The sequence below is a fragment of the Phascolarctos cinereus genome, unplaced genomic scaffold (genome assembly GCF_003287225.1).
Source record: "Phascolarctos cinereus isolate Bilbo 61053 unplaced genomic scaffold, phaCin_HiC Scaffold_2;HRSCAF=192, whole genome shotgun sequence".
Classification (NCBI taxonomy): Eukaryota; Metazoa; Chordata; class Mammalia; order Diprotodontia; family Phascolarctidae; genus Phascolarctos; species Phascolarctos cinereus.
In genome coordinates, this window is record NW_027555625.1 from 311,432,488 (window position 1) to 311,454,125 (window position 21,638).

General features: G+C 38.9%; 1 protein-coding gene and 1 long non-coding RNA gene across 2 annotated transcripts in view; one reads left to right on the plus strand and one right to left on the minus strand.

The window, feature by feature from the left end:
* The window catches only part of LOC144455922 (uncharacterized), a 37,487-nt gene extending 16,973 nt beyond the window's left edge, over positions 1–20,514 (minus strand). The window contains exon 1 of the long non-coding RNA XR_013484778.1: positions 20,430–20,514. This is a non-coding gene — a long non-coding RNA (uncharacterized LOC144455922). The remainder of the gene's footprint in view (positions 1–20,429) is intronic.
* Positions 1–21,281, plus strand: part of TNC (tenascin C) — a 114,666-nt gene extending 93,385 nt beyond the window's left edge. The window contains 11 exon segments of the mRNA XM_078150181.1: positions 110–232; positions 2,113–2,256; positions 3,421–3,540; positions 4,867–5,010; positions 6,792–6,922; positions 12,173–12,305; positions 12,933–13,084; positions 14,888–14,984; positions 15,434–15,595; positions 18,340–18,503; positions 20,514–21,281. Coding sequence (XP_078006307.1) covers positions 110–232; positions 2,113–2,256; positions 3,421–3,540; positions 4,867–5,010; positions 6,792–6,922; positions 12,173–12,305; positions 12,933–13,084; positions 14,888–14,984; positions 15,434–15,595; positions 18,340–18,503; positions 20,514–20,624 — 1,481 coding nt within the window. The 3' untranslated portion in view covers positions 20,625–21,281.
* The last annotated feature ends 357 nt before the right edge of the window (positions 21,282–21,638 follow it).

The following is a 21,638-nucleotide window of genomic DNA, read 5'->3' on the forward strand; positions in this document are numbered from 1 at the left end:
TTTCTCAGGACAAAAGCTAAGAATGACTGTGGTCACAGGAGGATTGAGTGATTGTGAGGCAGAGTTCCAGACCGCTTTTGCATTTGCTGTTTTTCTCTCTCTTTTTCAGCCATGGGATCACCAAAAGAAATTTCCTTCTCCGACATCACTGAAAACTCTGCCACTGTTAGCTGGACGGCACCCACCTCCCAGGTGGAGAGCTTCCGGATCACATATGTCCCCATTGCAGGAGGTAAGAGAGTCTGGGGCAAAGAGTAAAGAATTGAGGGACCCTGGAAATTTGGGATGAATCAGTAAAAGGAACCTGATGCACTTTGGATCTCTCATTTTCTCATCTTTACCAAAGAGAAGAAAATTCTGCCTGTTTCCCTCCTTTTTTAGACTGACTCTGAGAGAGCTAATATATAAAATGGCCTTGGTAAACTCTAGAATATTAGGATGTCAGCATGGAAGAATGAATGAATGAGTGAATGAATAAATGAATGAATTAATTAATTAAAAGCACTTGTTGAAGCTTACTATGTGCCAAGCACTAGGGATAAAAACAGAAAAAGCAAGACAATCCCTGCTTTCAAGGAGTTTATACTCTAATTGGGGGAGACAACAAATATGAGTCCAGCTACAGGGCAGATGGCAAGGTCCAGGAGTCCTTAGGGTACATCAGCAGATCAGATGGCAATATTCAGGGTTTGTGAGTCTAGAGGAAGGAAAAGCATGGCAGATGGTAAGGCCCAGAAAATCTTAGGCAAATGCTAGGATCTGGTAGTCCTCCATTCCACCACAGTTGGTGACTCCCAGTTCATACAAGTGTTATGAGCAGGCATGATATTCTTTCCATCAGACCCCCTGGTACAGAGTCTGGGCAGCTCTGAGTCAGGGAAGAGACAAAGGAAAGGCCAGGGAGGATGGGTACTTTAAGAGTCATTTAATCTAACCCTCTCTCCAATGTATGAACTCATTCTACAATTCTAATGTATCTCACAGGTTGAAGATATTGTAGGCTCCTATTCATGACACCCAAATCTCACTGGTTTAAAACTAGTAAGACAAAGGCTTTGGTATTAATTATGGGACCTGTCTCCTTAAAGGCCCCTAATCTGAGGAAATTGTGTGTCTATCAATGGGTAGACTTCTCCAGGTCATCCCTAAATGTAGACAAGTACTAACTCCCTAAATATGCTCTTTGTTTATTAGTCTTTTAAGAAACAGGTACCTTTCAATTCGCAGCACCACCTGTAGAAGAGTCGTTTTACTTTTTTTTTTTTTTTAATAAAGTAACCCTATAGGTCCCTATGCCCAAAAATGCCTTTGTCCTGGGCAAAAGGAGCTGGATATCTCATTATGGACCCTCCTTCACTCACCAATACAGCAATTAAATATTCCATTCATATACACAAAAAAGGCATATAGAAATGAGATGCTGCAAAATTCTCAGTATTGTTGACCAGAAGAAAGATGCCAAATATAATCATACTTTTCCCCTATACATTGTTTAATGGTGTCCACAGAGTCCCAGCTCCTGTGTTAATAATGGCTAATAATAGTTCACCTTTATATAGTACTTTAAGGTCTACAAAGTGCTTTGCATATGTTATCTCATTTGATTCAAGTTGATGATGGGACCTTCTCAGTCAGAAACCTGGATGTTCATAACACCCAGGCCAACATGTTTGGTGGATAGAATGGCTAACATAGAGACAATTTGGAAGACATTCTGGGAAGAAAATATAAACCGTACCACATGCCAACCTACTACTGAAAGAAGACTTGCCATTTTAAGCTTGTTGTAACTTTATGGTTTTTTCTCTCTAACCTAAGATTTTTTGACATTTGTACCAATGGAATAAAACAATTTAAGAAAATAAAGCTTCTTCACTGGAAAGCTGGGATCAAATGATAGTTTAAAGAAATAATTTCTTTTTAAAAGATGTATAGTTCCATTTCAAAGACAGGCTGGTGTTGTGTATGCATGCGTGTGTGTGTGTGTGTGTATGTGTGTGTGTGTATACGAGCGCGTGCGCACGTGTGTGTATACAGCTCCTTAAAAGAGGGGCAGAGATTCCAGCCTCACCCATGGCTCATCTGCTGCCTGTTTCTTTTGCTATGTCACAGGAACACCTTCAGTGGTGATGGTAGATGGAAGTAAGACTCGTACTGGGCTGGAGAGACTAATGCCTGGAGTGGAATACCTGGTCAGTATCATCTCAATCAAAGGCTTTGAGGAAAGTGAGCCTGTGACAGGAACTCTTACAACAGGTACCATTTCATCAAGCAAAATATCTGTTTCCATGGCTTTGTCCTCATTTTTCTGACGGCATCCTCTCTCATATCATAGCAACAGAGAATATTTGCCGCCCAGTATATCTTTCGATCGTTCCCCTAACTCTTGACTGCCCCCTTAAATTTTAGCAAGTGAAATTTATTAAGCACCTACTCTATGCAACACACTGTGCCAGGTGCTCAAGACTCCATTGCAGCATTAGTATTCCATAAAAGGTTAAACTCACTACAGGGAACAAAAATGTAAGTTGTTTTCGTATCATAGCTGGCCCAGGAGAATCTAGAAGGCGGCTAGAAGGAATAGGGAAGGAAACCTATCTTTATTAAGTGCCTACTACGGACCAGGAACTATGGTAAACACTATAAATAATATTTCATTTGGTCCTCACAACAACCCTGGGAGGTAGGTGGTAATATTATTCCCATTTTACATTTGAGCAAACTGAGACAGACAGAAAGCTAAGTGATTTACCCAGGGTCATATAGCTACTAAGTATTTGAGGGCAGATTTGAAGTCTGGTCTTCTAACTCCAAGCCCATCTAGTTGCCTTCAGGAACAGTGGATAGAGTGCTGTATTTGGAGTCAGGGAGAAATGAACTCAAATTCTGCCTCAGACACTTAATGCCTATATCACCCTGGGTAAGTCACTCACCTCTAATGGCCTCTCATGTCCCCCTCTTCCTGACCCTTTCAGCTTCATTTCCTGTGTTGTTTTCCCCCTACCCATTCAACTGTAAGTTTTTTGGGGGCAAGGACTATCCTTTTATTTGTAACCCCAGCACTTAGCACAGTGCATGGCACACAGTACGCACTTTACATGTTTATTGACTATTATAGCCTATTGACAGTTTCCTTATGTTTGAAATGAGGATAACAATAGCCTCACAGGATGGTTATGTGGATCAAAAGTGATGGTATATACCAAATGCTTTGTAAACCTTAAAGTCCAATATGAATACTACTATTAGAATGTGAGAACTTGGAATATTAGGACTGGAAGGAACCTTGGGACAGAGAATACTAGAGCCAGAAAGGGCAAATAGGTATCATGTTAAATCCAACCTTTTCTTTGGAAAACAAGAAAATAAAGGCTTAGACCTATTCAACTCTCTCTGACACAGCTCCCTCTTTCTCTCCAGCTCTGGATGGCCCATCAGGCTTGGTGGCAGCTAATATCACTGACTCTGAAGCCCTGGCCATGTGGCAGCCAGCCATTGCTACCGTGGACAGCTACGTCATCTCCTATGCTGGGGACAAAGGTAATGGCAGATGTCAAATTTTTTCTCTCTTCTTTCCATGGCACTTAAAATTTAGTTCTCTTATTCCACCAGAAATTTCATCTTTTCACTGCCATATTTAGGAAAGAACAAGAATTCAGGGAATTCAGTTCAACAGGTCAGTAATTTTGCATTACAGGACATAGCTCCCAAGTCTATATTTTTTTTCCAGTAACCCCAGCTGAGTCCACCAGAAGCTTAGAGTATTTTATCCACACTCCTCTGCTTATTGTTAAGCAAAGGAGAATATTATGGTTTCATCAAGCCAATTCAGTAGGAGCATTCCATCCAGGTGAAAAAATGAAAAGAAAATCTCTAGCATCTCTCTGATTGTCCAGGTTTTCCAGTTTTTCCTCTGGCCTACATGGAGCCCACATCCCTTCATAAAAGTGAAGGGACTTCTTGGAAGAGGACAACTTTCTGGACATAACTCACCTCCAGGAGAGCTTATCCAGGAAGACCAAAATACACCACAGCTCCACAGAGTCCCTAGAAGAAGTCAGCTGCAGAAAATTTTGAATTTGACAAAATTTTTTTTATTCTTTTTCCTCTTTGCAACTACTAAAAAAAAATAATCTGTGCAGGCAGAGAAAGGGAAATTTTTTTCTGAATCCCTAGGATGTTTCCTTATAATCCCAGAAATCCAAACCACAAGAATAAACATTGATTCTTAGAACCAAGACCTAAAAGAAATCACGATGAACCTAATGAAAATCAGGCAGGCAGGAATAAAGATATATCTCTAACATCTATATCATTGTGGTTTGGTTTTCTCAGGACTGTTTCTTGGGCAGGGAAAACAAAGGGAGATGACTGCATCTCCTCAAGTGGACATTTTTGATCCTTCCATTTCTTGTGTTGATTTAAGAGTGGCAAACTATTGGAAAGGGTTAATAATTAAGGAGGGTGAGGGAACTGGCCCGTGGAAGAAGGCAGGATATAGTGCAGATGTAGTGGACCTAAAGACTAGGAAATCTACTTGCAAAGTTATTATACTGCCTTCTTTTTTTTTTTTTAAGTTAGTCTCGATAAAGAACTACTCAAGCCTGTAACATGTGGAAAGCATCTTCTGTCCCCAAATTCACCTTCTGATTTCATGCCCAGAAAAATCCAATTTCATTATGATAAATCCTTTGTATCAGACTTGAGAGAGATGTAGGCATATGAGTCCCTTCAGAAATCAATTGGATTTCCCCAGAGGGTCACTAAAGGTTTTCATCTTTGAAGGAGCTGAGTTTTTTGCTTTCCAATACGGTTAATATCTCAAACTGCACTTTAACTGTCCTTATTCATGTCTTTGATGTTTAGTGCCAGAAGTGACTCAAACAGTATCTGGGAACACAGTGGAATATGCTTTGAATGACCTTGAGCCTGCAACAGAGTACACGCTAAGGATCTTTGCAGAGAAGGGGCCCCAGAAAAGTTCCATAATCACCACTCATTTCACAACAGGTACTAATTAATATCAACAACCTTACCTAGATAGCAATCCTTCCTTGTATCCAATGTTAAACTGTACACACTAGCAGCAACAGAAACCATTAATGCCTATTCTGTAAAGACATTTAAAAAATACACTACAAGCCTATTCATCATTTAACTGAAATAAACGTGTTCTCTCAATGGACTAGGGAAACTTTATAAGTGGAAAGCCCTTTAAGTGGAAACCAGCCCACTTTGACCCTAAAACCAGCATTTTAAAGACTTACATTACATGCAGGAAAACATTTGAAGGGATCTTTCCAAGCAAGTTTTCCCAGGTGCCCATTAGACCTTTATACATTATAATCTCTTCGTGAACTTTAATGAAAATGATGAGTCTGTTCTCCCAGACTTTATTCCTCAGAGGCATGAATTTCCACCTGCCCCTTTTTGCCAAAGGCTCACAGTATTTTAGGGCTTAAGGAAGGGGACCTTATAGATCACAAAGACCAAGCCTTCATTTTATAGATGAGAAAAACTAAGGTCCAAATGCTGTTAGCTCTCTATGGTCACACAGGTAGCAAGTGGTGAAGCTCCTGAAGAAACTCAAGGAGATTTCAATTCATGCCTCCATCAACACACTACTACTAAGACTTCCCCCTCCAAGACCAATTTTCCAAAGTTTCAAGGGCTTTCTGAAGAGAAGAGATGCTCTGGTCACTATGTAAATTTATGGAACTCAGATAATTCTAGTCTTGGCTGTACCACAAACTCCCTGCATGATCTTGGACAAGTCCTTTTCCTCTTTGGGCTTCAGGTATTATATTTGTAAAATCAAGGGATTTACATAAGATATACTTTAATATCCCTTCTAGTTCTCACAATCCAATATTCTTTTATTCTATACATTCCTGGAAGAGAAAGTTTAAATTAGGAAATTATGTGAGTGCCTTGTAAATTCTTCTTTTTATTATTGGTTACCACTCAAAGCCACAAAGATGAGACCTGTGCCACCGGTCCATTTGATTGGATGGATTTCATCTCATTTATTTCTCCTTATTAAGTCCTTGCCTTTGTAAAACTAAGGATAGGGAAGGGGGGGGTAGATCAGATGATTTCCAAGGACACTTCTAGCTCTTGCATCCTAATATTTTACAGCATATACACAAAGCCTAACTTTATGATCAAGTTTACCACAACCACTAATAGAAGTTTATTCTATAGAACTACTTCTAGTCACGATCAATTTATTTTTTTTTCTGGACTTAGGACAGCCTTTACCTTGCCCACTACAGAAACTGTATAATTCATGAAGAATTCAAGAATCCATGAACAAGTACAGAAACATGAACAACTCAGATAGCCCATTCAATTTACCCATGAAGACATTTTTGAAAACTCCCCTAAGCAAATACTCTTCATTCACTTTAGATCTGTACCATCTGAGCAAATCACAGCCTTACCATGGATGATTGGCAAGATCTGGATGTCCTGGGTCTTCCCAGTCTACCCAGCACTGGTCTCTTGCCATCTTCCCCGCCACAGGCCCCCTTCAGAAACCATCACAGACAATTTTTATATTTGTCACAGGATACATGAGGATAGAAAGGGATATTCAAGATCATTTGTCAATTCTGTTATCTTCCAAGGGGGGCAAACTGAAGCCCACAGAAAGAAAGAGCTTGAGCAGGGTCATACAATGAGTTAGTAAAGGAGTAAGATTGACAATGGAGGTCTCCAGGTTTCCAGTCCAAGGATCTTCTAATGAATCATTCTACCTCCTTAATTATTAAATACCTTGTCTTTTCTAGACCTAGATTCTCCAAGAGATTTGGTGGCAACTGAGGTTCAATCAGAAACAGCACTATTAAAATGGAGGCCTCCTCGTGCACCTGTCACTGGTTATCTCCTCATCTATGAATCTGTGGATGGAACCACCAAGGTACGATTCTGTTTGGATTTTCTGAACAACTTGTCACTGACATTATTTAGTATTCAGATTGTTTCATATGTAAAAGAGAAATAAGCAGGTAGCTGATATAGTAGATAAAGTACTGTACTTGGAGTCAGGAAGATGAATTTAAAGTTTGTCTCAGATATTTCCTAGCTGTGTAGCCCTAGGCAAATTACTTAAACTCTCTTGCCCTCAGTTTCTTCATCTATAAAATGGGGATGATAATAAGAAGAAGAATACTTATTTCATAGAGTTGTTGTAAGGATAAAATGATGTATTATAAATGCAAAGCATTTTGCAAGCCTTAAAACTCTATAAAGTGTTTTTTTTGTTATTATGTTATTATGATATAACATTAATTCATCCTTCTATAGAGCAATAAGTAAAAAAGTCCTTTCTTCATCTCGAGGCAGCAAGGTGGTACAGTGGGCAGAGTGCTAGGGCAGGAGTCAGAAAGACCTGAGTTTAAATCAGGTCAAAAACACTTACTAGTTTGGTCAGGTCACTTAACCTCTGTCTGACTCAATTTTTTCAACTATAAAACGGGGATAATAGTACCTACCTCCCAAGATTGTTGTGAGGATGAAATTAGTTAATATTTATAAAGCACTTAGCACAGTGCTTGGCACATCGTAGAGCTATATAAATGCTAACTATCATCTATATCAATATCATCATTGCCATCATCATCATCATCACCATTACTACTACAACTCTTTGAAGTAGGCAATACAAGTTGCATTATCCCCATACTGAGAAGTGTTCTCCCCACACTGGGGTTCAGAAAATTAAGTGACTTGCTAAGGACCACATGGCGAACAAAGGTGGCAGAGTGGATAGAGTGCTAGGCCTAGAGTCAAGAAGACTCATTTTCATGAGTTCAAATCTGGCCTTAGACACTTACTAGCTGTGTGATCCTAGAAAAGTCATTTAACCCTGTTTGCCTCAGTCCTTCACCTGTAAAATAAGCTGGAAAGGAAACGGCACACCACTCTAGTATCTTTGCCAAGAAAAGCCCAAATAGGGTCCTGGAGAGTTTGTCACGGCTTAAAAATGATTGGTTCAAGGATCTTATAGCCAATAAGTGTTGGAACCAGGTTCCAAACTCAGGTCTCTTGACCCAAAGTCTAGCACTCTCTCCATTCTAGTCAACTCCAGATCCTATAGGCCCTACCTGAATCTGGCGGACACTCTTGGGCACTTAATGTTTTATTGAAGAGAGAAAAATATTTCCTCTTCTGCCTCTTCACAGAAACATATACTTATATTTTTTAAGATGTTAACAAAAGTTTCACTAACATTAAAATATATTTTTAAGTATAGGAAAAAAGTAGCTAATTATCTTTAAGGTAAAAAAATTCACAATTTTACTTGAAATTTCATAACTAGAGAAGGTATGATACAATTAGATAAGTCTCAAGATAATTTAGGGAAGTAGTAATATCCTCTTCCTTTTCTTATAGTGATCAGTCAGTGGATGTGTGGTTGCATATGTGCATATTGCCCCATCAGGGCACAACCCATCTGTCTGTACCTTTGTATCCTGTTAAATTCTTGTCTATGTCTTTTCGTGACCTCCCTGGAGAATTTACCCAGTGCCCTGGTAGCCTTCCTCTGGTTCAAGCTATCTGTTATCTCTCTTGCTATATGACCAAGCCACCTCCCTTTCGAATCAAACATATCTTTGATGATGCCTTTTTTTGCAGAAAGCTCATCATTGGTTATATGCTGCAGCTTACTTATTTGTTTTCCCTGTCTAATTTTATTCCCAGGGTAGATATAGCTAAAACAAAGAAAATCAATATCTTAAGCTATACAAGATCAGACATCTGGAGATGGCTTTCAAGGTCTCTATAAAATAAAGTTATATGAAAAGAATAATGATATTCATTCAGTCAGTCATTTATTCATTTGCTCATTATCCTAATACCAACCTGCCCCTAAATTGCTTAGAAAAAGCCTTTCCTATAAGCTATTGGCAACTGATAAGTAACTAACTGGTTACAATGTAATGTATACAGGAAGACATGATAGCAGCTTGTTCATATACCTTCAAGGTAACAGACATGAAGGACTCAGGAAGTTCATGGATATTAAATGAATGGCCAGGGACATTTTCTCATCGTTTCTAACATGTCCCAGGTATATACAGGACCCAATGTTGTAAATCCTATTAAAAAATAATATATGAGGGAGAACTATAGTGTTGGTATCATTTTTGTTTTGATTGAAAAGCACAATTAATATGATAAAAAAAAGACTGAAAAAGGAGATTCCATTATATTTCACATAATATTTTATATTATAGTTATCTGTGTTTTTCTTATCACTCTACCAAACTAAAATACATAATAGCGTCTTCTCTAATCTTTTCTTCTCAACACCCAGCACAGATTCAGTGCTTAATGAATGGTAAATTAATAAATGAATAGATGAATGAATAGCATAGGGTGATTTCTCAGAGGTAGTAGTAAGTAGTAGTAATAAGAAAATCCTTTGAGGTTTTGGTTTTTCTTTTTGGGGGGGGCAGGAGGAGAGGGAGGAGATAAAAGTCCATCAAGCTGATAATTTACTTCTCGAAGGTGTCTCTAGAGCTATATTAAGTTATTCATTAGCACTTAAGCAATAGTCATTTATTCTCTGGGATTTGTTAGACATGGCCAATCATTACAACAAAGAACATTAAAATAATCCAAATAAGGTGGTCCAGGGGCTCATTCTCCTTCTGGTATATTATTACCAGCATCATTCCTGAAGTCTCTAGCCAGCTTCAGAAATCCGTTCACCAGCTAGGAGTGTTTCTCTAGATAGCCATCTGTTCTAAGACAGTCTCTTGAGGTAATGGTCATAGCATTAGTGAAAAGTAAGCTGTATTTGACTTGGGATTTCACCTCTGAAATATTTGCCTTCTCATGTCTTTGCAAATGTATAGGTAGCCAGAGAGATAAATAGATATATAAACAGATCAGTAGAAATAGAGACTTAAATAGTAGATTGGACACAGTTGGTGCTTAATGAATGTCTGTTGAAAGATTGGGTTGATTTAATACAAAAGCTGATTTATTAATACAAAAAATACCACCTTATATTTGCATGGCCCTTTCCATTTTTCAAACCACCTCACATATATTAACTTATTTCAGCTTTTAAAACCCCCTTCTGTGGTAGAAATGTAATAATACCCAGCTAGTTGCCAAATCTTTTGATTCTATATCTAAAGCTCTTTCTATTACATCCCACAGCTTGGGTCCCCAACCACATTTTTGTGAAGCCTACCCTATCTCTAGATATGATCTTCCCATGTATTTTGAAGGTTCTTCACCTTCTAAAGACATTCTCCCTACAGGGACTGATTGGACAGTAGTTGACTTATCACTTACTGTACAAACCATATAAACCTAATGGTTTTGATGATTTAACTAGTGATTGTTTGTGGAATTCTGTACAGTATATTTCTTTTGTTTTTGAAAGGAGGAATGGGCTACACTTAATTCAAACCCTGGTTGCCAAATTTAAATTCTAATACATTGGATCATACTTCTAGAAATGGAAGGTACCTCTGATGCCATATTGCCCAATAGTTTTATTTTACAGATTAGGAAAGTGACATCCAGGGTAAGTGACTTTTCTAAGGTCACCAAAGTAGGTAGTAACAGAGGTGGAATTTGAACCCAGGTTCTCTGACTCTACAGCCAGTTCTCTTTTCACATTTAGTTCTGTATGTATCAGGGTGGGGGGGAGGGAAAAAAGGGCTATCTTAAAAACTGAAACTGATGAACTCAGCAGAGCTCAGGGAGATAGTCCACAATGCCATGTTCAAATTATAATGGCAGCTAATCTGTTGCTAGAAAGAGCAGTCATTTGTGCCAAAAAGCTACCACTCTTGGTTACGTCTCCATGTTTAGAAAGAAGATACCCTGTAACACTGAGTCCATGGCCACCTCCAGTTCAAGCCCACATCACCACTTCCTCATTAGCCCTCATCTAGACTATTACCATAGCTTCCTAACAAGTCCCATTATCTCCATCCACTGTTCTTTCCAATCCAGTCTACATACTTCCAGAGGAATCTCCCTGAAGGGTTACTGAATGGGATTTTAATCATTCACTTAGTTCCCTACCTTCCATTAAACTATATTATCCATCCAAAATCCCCCATTCTACCCTTCCAGTCTTTTCTCCTACTACTGTCCTAAATGCAATCTATGTGCCAATCTACATGCTAAGCAATGTAATTTACCCAATTACATTTCTTGACAAGAATGCTATCTTTGCTCTTCAAAACCCTACCCATCTTTCAATTCAATTAAGTTTATATTTATACATGCTTACTAGGCCCAGAGATATAGAAATAAAACAAACAAGATAAAAATGAAAATAACGCCTGCCTTCAAGGGGCTTAAAGTCTACTGGTGGTACAACATGGAAAGAGACAAATGCATGACTGTTGACAGTTGTACATTATCTGATGCTACAGTGAGGAAAGAGTGGACTCCAGGCATGGTGGGGCAGGCAGTACAAAGGCATGGAAATGGGACATAGAATGTCAAGGTCAAGAAAAAATTAGCATTATAGTAGGGCTACACTGAAGAGTGTATTATGAAAAGGAATGATATGACATGAATCTAGAATTACAGGTTAGGACTAGATTGTAGAGGATTATGAAGTTTGTATTTTATCTCAGAAGCAGAAAGGAGTCATTAGAGATATTTCTGTAAAGGGTAGCATGGGGAGATTGCATGAAAGATGGAGCAGAGAAGGGAGACACTGGAAATGAAACAATAAGTTATTACAATAGTCTAGGCAAGAGGTGATGAGGGCTGAAAGGATGGTATTGACTGTGTGAATGGGGAAAAAAGGACTAATGCAAGAAGTTGTTGCAGCAACTGACTGAATATGTGGGTTGCTGACCTGCAACTTAGATCTGGTTCATATGCAGATCATTGGTCCTCTGTGAGAATGACGAATGAAAACAACAGATTCAGCCAAATACACACACACATTTATGTACACATATCCCTACATATTCATGTATATGTTCACACATGCTGTCAAGGGAAAACAACAAAATTACAGATTCAAGAACTAAAAACTGAAAACAAAGAGATAGAAAATACTAACAATGAAAAAAAAAATTTCTAAGAACACAAGTTAATGATCAGTTCTATTCATTAGGGGTCTCTGCTTTGCAAAACAAAAAAGAAGGAAAAAGCCTAATGTTATTTACTATATTCCTAGGAAGTCATCTTGGGACCTGACACAAACACCTACAGCCTGGCAGAGCTGAGCCCATCCACACACTATACAGCCAAGATCCAGGCCTTGAAGGGAGCCCTGAGGAGCAAACCCATTCAGACCATTTTCACAACAGGTAAGAAGTGTTAATGTAAATGGAAAGAAAAGTGTACATGATAGGGTTAATTCTGTTGGCGATCCCCTGCTCAAGCATAAATAGCTTTCTATCAATTAGTTATTCAGAAACAGAATAGGCTGCCTCATAAAGCAGAGGGATTAGACCTGTTCTGCCTAAGCCCAGGGGGCATAACTATGAGCAATGAGCTGTAAGAAGGCAGAAGTTGGCTCGATGAAAGGAAAAACCTGCTAATAGTCAGAGCTTTCCAAAAGTAGAATGTGTGTGCTACCTTTAGAAGCGATAGGTTTCCTCAACCTTGGGGTCTTTAATGCAGAACTGTGTACCCACTTGTAGAGGATATTGTAAATACTGTAAATCGTAATTAGTTAGGAATGTGTCAGAATGATCTCTAGTGTCCTTTCCTGCTCTGAGATTCAGTGAAGTAATGATGTTTTAGAAAGGATTTCATCATTAGCAGGAAGTTGAACTATGTGTTTTCTAAAGTATCTTCCAACAAGATTCTGTACTTCTCCGATAAGCAAGATTTCAGTTTGATTAAACTCAATGCCTATTCCTCCATTTTCTCACTTCATCTAAATCAGTCCACTCTATAAGAATTTTTTTTTCTGTGTTCTTGGTTCACAGTTGGACTCCTCTACCCATATCCCAAGGACTGTTCACAAACAATGCTGAATGGGGAAACAGCCTCTGGCCTCTACACTATCTATCTGAATGGGGATAAGGCCCAGGCACTAAATGTCTTCTGTGACATGACCTCTGATGGAGGTGGATGGATTGTGAGTATAAATGAAGCAGATCATATGTCTTACCACCATTTTTCTAGACTCAGTATCATCATGGCAATACCAAGCTATCAATGCATATGTGTTCAGGAGTCAGCATCCTCTCTTAACTGCATAATCCCAAAACTTCTCTCCAGTTGCCAAAGGAATTTTATTCCTAAATAATATCTTGGCAAAAGAAACTAACCAATTAATCAGAAAGTACCTATTAAGCACCTATTGGATGTCAAACACTGTTCTAAACACTGGAGACACAAAGACAAAAATGAAACAGTCCCTGCCCTCAAGGAACTTACATTCATTCAGTTGAGAGAGACAGGATGTACACCTAAAACTATATGCAAAATAAATACATGTGATTTTGGAGGGACTCTAGCATGTGAAAGGCAGTAAGGGTTGAGGAGAGGAGTCTGAGAAAGGGCCACCATAAATAGAAGCCAAGAGAAATAGTAAAGCTCCAGCTAACAACTACAATTTTCACAGGAGCTGAAGTTCAAGGGAAAGCCATCAGTGACCCAGTAAGATGGCAGGAAGGAAATCCTGAACCCCATTCTACTGTGTTTACTTCTCCCTGGATATAAGCACAATCCATTTGGAAACTTCCTGAGGTTTTTCTTATCCTCAGATCAAGTGGCTGGTGGTTTCCATATTTCTATACAGGCTCTCCAAGGTCCCCTTATGATGCTGGAATAGCTTAGACCTTGGGAAAGCTGAGGCAATTGTTCTTACAAAGACATTTCATATTAGCTGGAAGGAGGCAGTTGAAAGATTAATAAACCTGCTTATTCTTCTCAGAAGGTTTAAAACACACACACACACACACACACACACACACGCGCGCGCGCGTGCTTATTTAGCAGCTATTTCCCTGAGAATTGTACAAGATAAAAATTTACAAATGATTCCAATAAAGTCATACCCCTAAATATTTATAATTAGGCTATTAGGGAGAATAACTACTGAATTCTTGTATAAACTATTTCTCAGTGCCCCCATGGGGCAGGGGAGAAATCTAAGACAAGAAAGAGGGGAAGGGTCACTCCATGCCTTTAGCTTAATGGTGCTGAGTCAGAAGAAACAACAGGACCTTTGGGTAGGGACCCTTGTCAATCAATCAAAGCCAACATAGAGCATTATAATCATATGAGACAAGGAGGCTGGGAGAGAATGTAGAACACTAATGGATGTTCCATGTAGCCCACACCTGAAACAGGGGCCGATGTAAACGATGGCTCATCATCATGAGGAGAAGAGCAGTGGACTTTCTTTTCGCTATGGCTTCAATCACATCCTTTCACAACTTCAGTATTAATGAAAATGATAATAATGTGGCACAGTGCCTGGCACAGAGTAGGTGTTGAATAATTACTTGGCAGACTGACTTTTGTATTGTGGTTTATAATTTTTAAAGGTATTTCACATATTTTATCTCATTTAGTCTCACAACATCCCTGTACATGAGGTAGACCTGCTATTATCATTCACAACCTACAGATAAGAAAACAAGGCTCTTTTGAGAACAGCATGGGGCAAATAAAAGAAGAGACGATTTGGAAACAGAAAAAAAAATGCATTTGATTCTCAGTTCTTCCCCTTAATAGCTGTGACCAAAGGCAAATCACAATCCTTTGGAGTCTTCATTTCTTTTTTTTTCTGTAAAATGGGAGTGATAATATTTATAGTATACATTTCATGGGGTTGTTAAAGAAAGATCTTTATAAATCTTAAGCCACTATAATTGTGAACTATTTCCTTCAATTGCACTAGTATTCAAAGATACTCTTATTGCCTTTATAGGTATTTCTGAGACGTAGTAATGGACATCAAGATTTCTACCAGAATTGGAGGACCTATGCTACTGGATTTGGGAAACTCAGAGATGAATTTTGGCTTGGTAAACTTTCCCTGAATATTGTATGATTAATTTCTGAGAAAGCCAGCTATCATTAAGAAACCCCCTACTCTCTCCTTTTTACCTTCTTTTTTTTTTTTTTTGAAAATTTGGCATGTGGAGACAGACGTTTACTAAAAAGGAGGAATATCACCACTATTGAATAGACAAAGACCAAATATCCCTTTAAAAACACATTTATTTCAAAGCCCCCGAGCATTAAAGGTACCATTTAAAGAGGGGCATTTTGTTCTTCTGTCTTAAAAGTGAATCCATCCTTAAATCCATTCATTTAAGCATGTACTTAATGTCTACTATGTGCAGAGACCAGCGCTTGAAGTTTCTGAGAATACTGGACACATTCTTGTCCCATTGCAATGTAAAGGAAATTATAGGAAGGAGGATGGTCCCCTGGTTTCCTGTCCATTCATTCCACCTTTCTTGTCCAACAGGGCTGGATAACATTCACAAAATCACCGACCAGGGACAGTATGAATTAAGGGTGGACCTTCAGGATCATGGTGAGACAGCTTATGCCATCTATGATAAATTCAGTGTTGGAGACGCCAAGTCCCGCTATAAGCTGAAGGTGGATGGATACAGTGGAACAGCAGGTAGGGTCCAAGTGGGTTTTAGTATGTAAACAAGAGAAGTTTATAGGGTGGCTTCCAGGGGAGATCTCCTTAACCTTTCAAACCAGAAAAGCTAAGTTTGGTATTTAAGAACATGCAATGTACCAGCATAGGCTGGTACAGCTCTTTAAGACTCGGAATTAATTATAAGTGAAGATGTACTTTGCAACCCAACAAACTTAGGACAAAGCTCCTTCCCTGGAAGTTTTTATTGGAACACCTTGTACCACTTAATGCCAGGGGAAGTTCTCTGATGTTTGAAGTAGGCTTCACTCTGCTTCATTGATCCAACTCCTAATCAAAGCACAATGGAGAATGTGTGCCACTGATCACAATGGGTATTACAAGGGAAGCTGGTAGATGGTACCATGCAAGCCATGCCCCACTAGAAAAACAATTCAAGGTAAATGCATGCTCCCACTGAAGCTGATTCAGTTAAATCATCTTTGCATCTTGGATAGAATCTGATGGGCTGGTGAAATGCCCTGATTTCATACTACTGAAGGTTATAACCCCCAAAAGGAAAGCCATATTTTTATGTAGGGGATACCTGTGCAAAATACCAGTGGGAACAAATGCAAGGATGAGTCTAGTTGGACAGAAAGAAATGATGGGATTGCAATTCACAGTGAGGTCACATGGTCATCAAGAACACTAAAGACCAAATTAGGAGCCCTTGTGGTTCTAAGATCATATCAAGTACCCTTAGTTTTGCCACCTGACAATCTTTTTGTAAATGGAAATTTTTCAGACTTAGGTATGCTAAAGCAGCTCTCAAAAATACCCAAGAGGTGTAATGTTCAGAGCAGACAAACACTGTCTCCACCTAGCAGCACTTTGGCTTTGTCTGTTCAATTCTGCAGTTATGAGAAAATGCACGGCATTGTTTCCATTCATAAAGCTAAGCCTCATAAGGCTGCTTGTTCCAGAACAACCATTATAGACTTTTTTTTAAAGCACACACCAGACACAAGCAGACCCTTATTCCATCAATATCTGCCTGTCATTCACATGCTTTCCATGGCATCAGCTATTAAGAATGTCTATGAATTCCTGTTACAACTTGCTCAATCATTTCAGTGGAGAGTGTCTCACATCTTGAAATCATTGAGTAAGCAAGCATTTTATATGAAACCAAGAAGAGGAGCTTAAGTGTCTGTAGAAATCAATAAATTTAAATAGAAATAATAAATTAAACTAAAGAGACCCCCAAGTAGCTAATTGAACACACATGCAGAAGAGGTTGATGCCGCAGAAATGAACTTCTAACAAAGAAGCACTGGAAAATATGATGCTTAAAAATAACAGTAATTAAACGTATCAAGGGAGAGTGCAGACAGATGGCTTCCTGCAAACATCTCCTCTCCACTGCCACCCTCTCCCGATACTTTATCAGAGCTGATGAGTACCCTGAGCTCCCCAAGACTATACAGCACAGAAGACTGCGGGTTCTGCCAGGTACAGCTGAGAAGGAGCCCAGTTACAAGCTATCAGTCTGTTGCCAGAGAATGTACCTACTTCAGTTAGGAGAGACTCATCATCAGGTTAACCACAGAGGGATGAATTCCTCTCAGCAACAGCAACTCAGAATGAATGTTTGCTCACTCAAAATCAGTCGTCATCTGCATTGGTGGAGGGAAGCCCCACATGACAAAACCACAAACTGAAGTATTCAATTAATTCAATTCAACAAACATTTATTAAGCATCTACTACATTGAGGTACTGTCAATAAGCATCCAATAGTAAAATGAATAAATGGACTTGATATGCAGGCAAACGTGTAGAGGAGCTCTGATTTCAGGTTCATGAGGAACTCCCTACACCAAAGCCAATTGGCAAATGATCTGTGACTTAGTCCCTAGATTTGATGGCACAAAGAGTAACTTACCCAAGGTCACAAAGATAGTAAGTCTTAAAGGTGGCCTTTTAACTCTAGATCTTGCTGACTCTAAGTCAAGATACTAGCCACTAAACCACATTGCTTCTATATAATCATGACAACAATAATAACAACAAAACAATAACAATAGTCATAATAATGTAAGTATTACCAATAATAATAGCTGATACTTAAATAGCACTTTAAGACTTACAAAGTACTTGATAATATATAGTATCACATTTTATTTACTGCATAGATAATAGTTGGAGAGAATATAAGTCTATTCAAAACATATATATGCATTCGATCCAATTGTTTGACCAATATCTTAAAATCTAGAAGGATTTACCTAAACATTAGGAATGTCAATATATGCATACATGATCAACATTCATAAATATGTCATAGGAACACAGACAAGAGTCACACAGGATGAAGAGATGTGGATGAGCTATGAGCTGCATCATGGGACAGAATATTCCCATCACTGAAGTCACAGATCCACTAAATTCTTGGAACTTGGAGTATTTTCCATAGAGTGGCTTAATCAATATCTTAATGGTTTCAGTACTGGGAATAAAGAATCGGATTACCTAAGGAAAAAATACAATCTTCAAAGAAAAACTATCTTCTATTTCACTGTTTGGGGTGTTCCCAATTAAAGAATCACTGAAATAACTACAATAATTCAGTCTCCAAGTTCAAAGTTACCCTCCATGATATCAACCTTAAATGTCAAATACCTGACTCTCTAACTAGTCATTCCTAGGTTTGTCATTCACCATCAAAATTAGAAAGCATACTGAGATTTTTCACTTCCTCATTTTTTTTGCCCCAAACAGGTGATTCCATGGCCTACCACAATGGAAGATCCTTCTCTACATATGACAAGGACACAGATTCAGCCATCACAAATTGTGCTCTGTCCTACAAGGGAGCTTTCTGGTACAAGAATTGTCACCGAGTCAACCTTATGGGCCGGTATGGTGACAACAATCACAGTCAGGTGAGTTTTCCTTGGAAGTGATGAAACTTACGGAGCTAGATGTGCCTGAGCATCTTGGAGATACCGACTAAATAAGTGCTGAATTGGAGTAGAAAAAACATTGAACTTGAAATCATAAGACCAAGGTTGGACTTCAGCCTTTACCACTTACTAGCTTTGTAGCTCTGGGAGTCCCTTCACTTTTCTTGGATTTAGTTTTCTCAAATGTAAAAATGGAGATAAAAATATTTAGAAACAATAAGCATTTATTAAGTACCTGCTAGGTGCCAGGCATTGTACTAAGTGCTGTAGATGCAAAGAAAGGCAAAAATCATCCTCTTGTCTTAAGGAACTCATAGCCTAATGGGAGCAGACAGCACAAAAGCAGCCATGTGCAAACAAAATAGGTAGAAGATAAATTAAAGATAATCAATACAGGGAAGGCATAAGAACCAAGGGGGATTGGAAAAGGCTTCATGCAGAGGGTGAGATTTTAGCTGGCACTAGAAGATTTTAGCTGGGGCAGCCAGAAGGCAGAGATGAGGAGAGAGAACATACCAGGCACAGGGACCAGTCAGTGAAAAAACTCCGAGTCAGGAGACAGAGTGTCTTGTTTGAGGAAGCTTATAAAAAAAAAAGCTTCAGGATTTCAAGGCTTCAGTGATTTTGCTTCCCAGATCATACCCCTTTACTGGGGTTAAAAGCCAGAAGAGAACTTACAAAATCAGCTATCCAAGTCCCTTCATTTTATGGATAGTAAAACCGAGGTCCAGAAAAGAAAAGTGACTTATCCACAGACACATACTGAAGTGTTGATATGGCCAGGATTCTAAAATCTAGATCTCCCAAGTACCTGGCCAGTGCTCATTCTACTTCAACTCACTGAGATTAGTATTATCATATCACATCCAAGAGAATGTCATAGCCTTATCTTGTCTTCTGACATCAGTGCAGTAATAGGATAGCTCAATATTTTTTAAATGCTCCATGAAATTATGTCCGAAGTAACCATGGGACACAAAATGAACATTGGGAGAATCTCAGAACAGGGAATGTCAGAGCTTGGAGGGTCTGAGCTTCAAAATAAGAGAGTTGAGAGGTATCTTAGAGCTATACAGAATGTTAGAGAATACAGAATGTTAGAGTGGGAAGAAAACTTAGAGCATAGAATGTGAGAGCTAAAAGAGACATTGAAAATAATCTTGTCCGGCCATCTTATCTATTTTAGAGATGAGAAAACTAAGGCCTGGGGAGATCAAGGGATTTACCTAAGATCATGCAGTCAGTTATTGGCAAAGCCATGGCTCTGAATCTAGGTCTCTGTAAAATAATACAATGAAAAGACCTCTGGAGGTAGAATAGCTGGATGCTAGACCCTGCTTGTTCACTAATTAGCTACATAACCTTTGGTAATTTATTTCCCTTCTCTGGGCCTCAGTTTCTGAGAGAACCCAACAGGAATAATACAAGGACTAGGTGACAGAACTATACACTTTTTGAAGGCCTGGAGGCCCAGAGTTCTCTCAATAACTTCTTATTGCCCAACAAGTAGGCAATGCTTTAAGGCATTGGATGGGGCAGAATTTTTGAATTTGTTGTATGGAGTAACTGTCCTGAATGGCCCACACCAAATTATCCTGGCAGAAGATTAGTTTCCTGGGCTGTGTAAAATGTGCATATTACCATTTTTAGCTCTACTTACCCCTCACATCCCTATTTTACACAAGGAAATGCTTAGTATGATTTATCTTATTCTGTTCAATCCATGAACACCCAGTATCAGGAAAAAAGCAATGGGCTTAGATTCAGAAGACCAGGGCCTAGATTCCAACTCCATGGTTTACTACTTATATTATCTTGGAGCAGGTACATCCCCTCTCTGTGCCACAATTTCCACATCTGAAAAGTGAGGGCATTGAGTATGATGTCATCTAAGGTCTCTTCTACCTCTAAATCAAATAATGGATCCTGTGGTAACGGGGTGGTTGTCTGCCCACTGGAAACCAAGTTGGACCATTTTCTCTTCCCCAGGGCGTTAACTGGTTCCATTGGAAGGGCCATGAGCACTCAATCCAGTTTGCTGAAATGAAGCTAAGACCCAGCAACTTCCGGAACCTAGAAGGCAGAAGAAAAAGGGCATAAATACTTCATGGACAACAGAGGGAAGAGCATTAAAGGGGAGGGGAGGAAGGCCCAGAGAAACAGAGGATCTTCCCAAAGTGTCAAAACCATTGGCCCCAAACACTCAGCCGGGGCCACCGTGTTGATGACAGCAGGAGCAAAAATGCGATGTCACATGCTCTTCGGTAAAGTCCTTTACACCAAAGACAATGATCTCAAAAGGGGTTTTCTTTTCGGTTTTCTTTGGGTTTTTTTGTTTGTTTGTTTGTTTGTTTCTGCAAAACTCTTCCAGTGACAGTTTCATGGGATCTTTCTCTTGGGTGGCTCTGGGGAAGCACAGGGAGCAGGTTGTACATTGGTAGTTTGTTTTAGAACCAGCCATATTTTACACAAAACTGTACAATTAATTATCATTATCATTATTAGCTATAATTAAATGTGTGTCATTGGAAGGCTTTTTTTTTACATTTTCAGACAACAGAGACCAGAAAAGCAATACCATTTCAAATGTAAGGATGCAATTAATATGATTAATATAATAATAATGATAATGATGATAATAATAATAATAATAATAATAATAAACTAAGTGTTTTTAAAGAGATCCATGCTTTCCAAAACACAGCAGGACAGTGTCTGATTGTATTTTTTTTTAATAAAAGCACAATTACTTTTAAATGTACTCGTTGAGCTTTCTTTCTGTTTTGAATCTGTGTTCTACCAGATCCAGCATCTTTGAGGAGAGGAAGGAATGTGTCTCACTTTGAAGACCTAATTGTAACAGGGCCTATGACTCAGAAAGAACAATCAGGTTTCATCATCTGTAAAATGAGGAGGTTGGACTCAGTGACCTCTACGGTTCTGTCCACTTCTGATATTCTATGAGTGCCTAAGTCACTGGAGTCTCATTTGTAATGTGAGTCATCCACTTGGTGCATCATTAATAGCCAAGGTTGACAGGAGCTTTGAAGAAAGAAGTGAGCAGCTAGCTCCTGGTCTGAAGTAGCTGAAATGTACACTTAATAGGTCACTTTT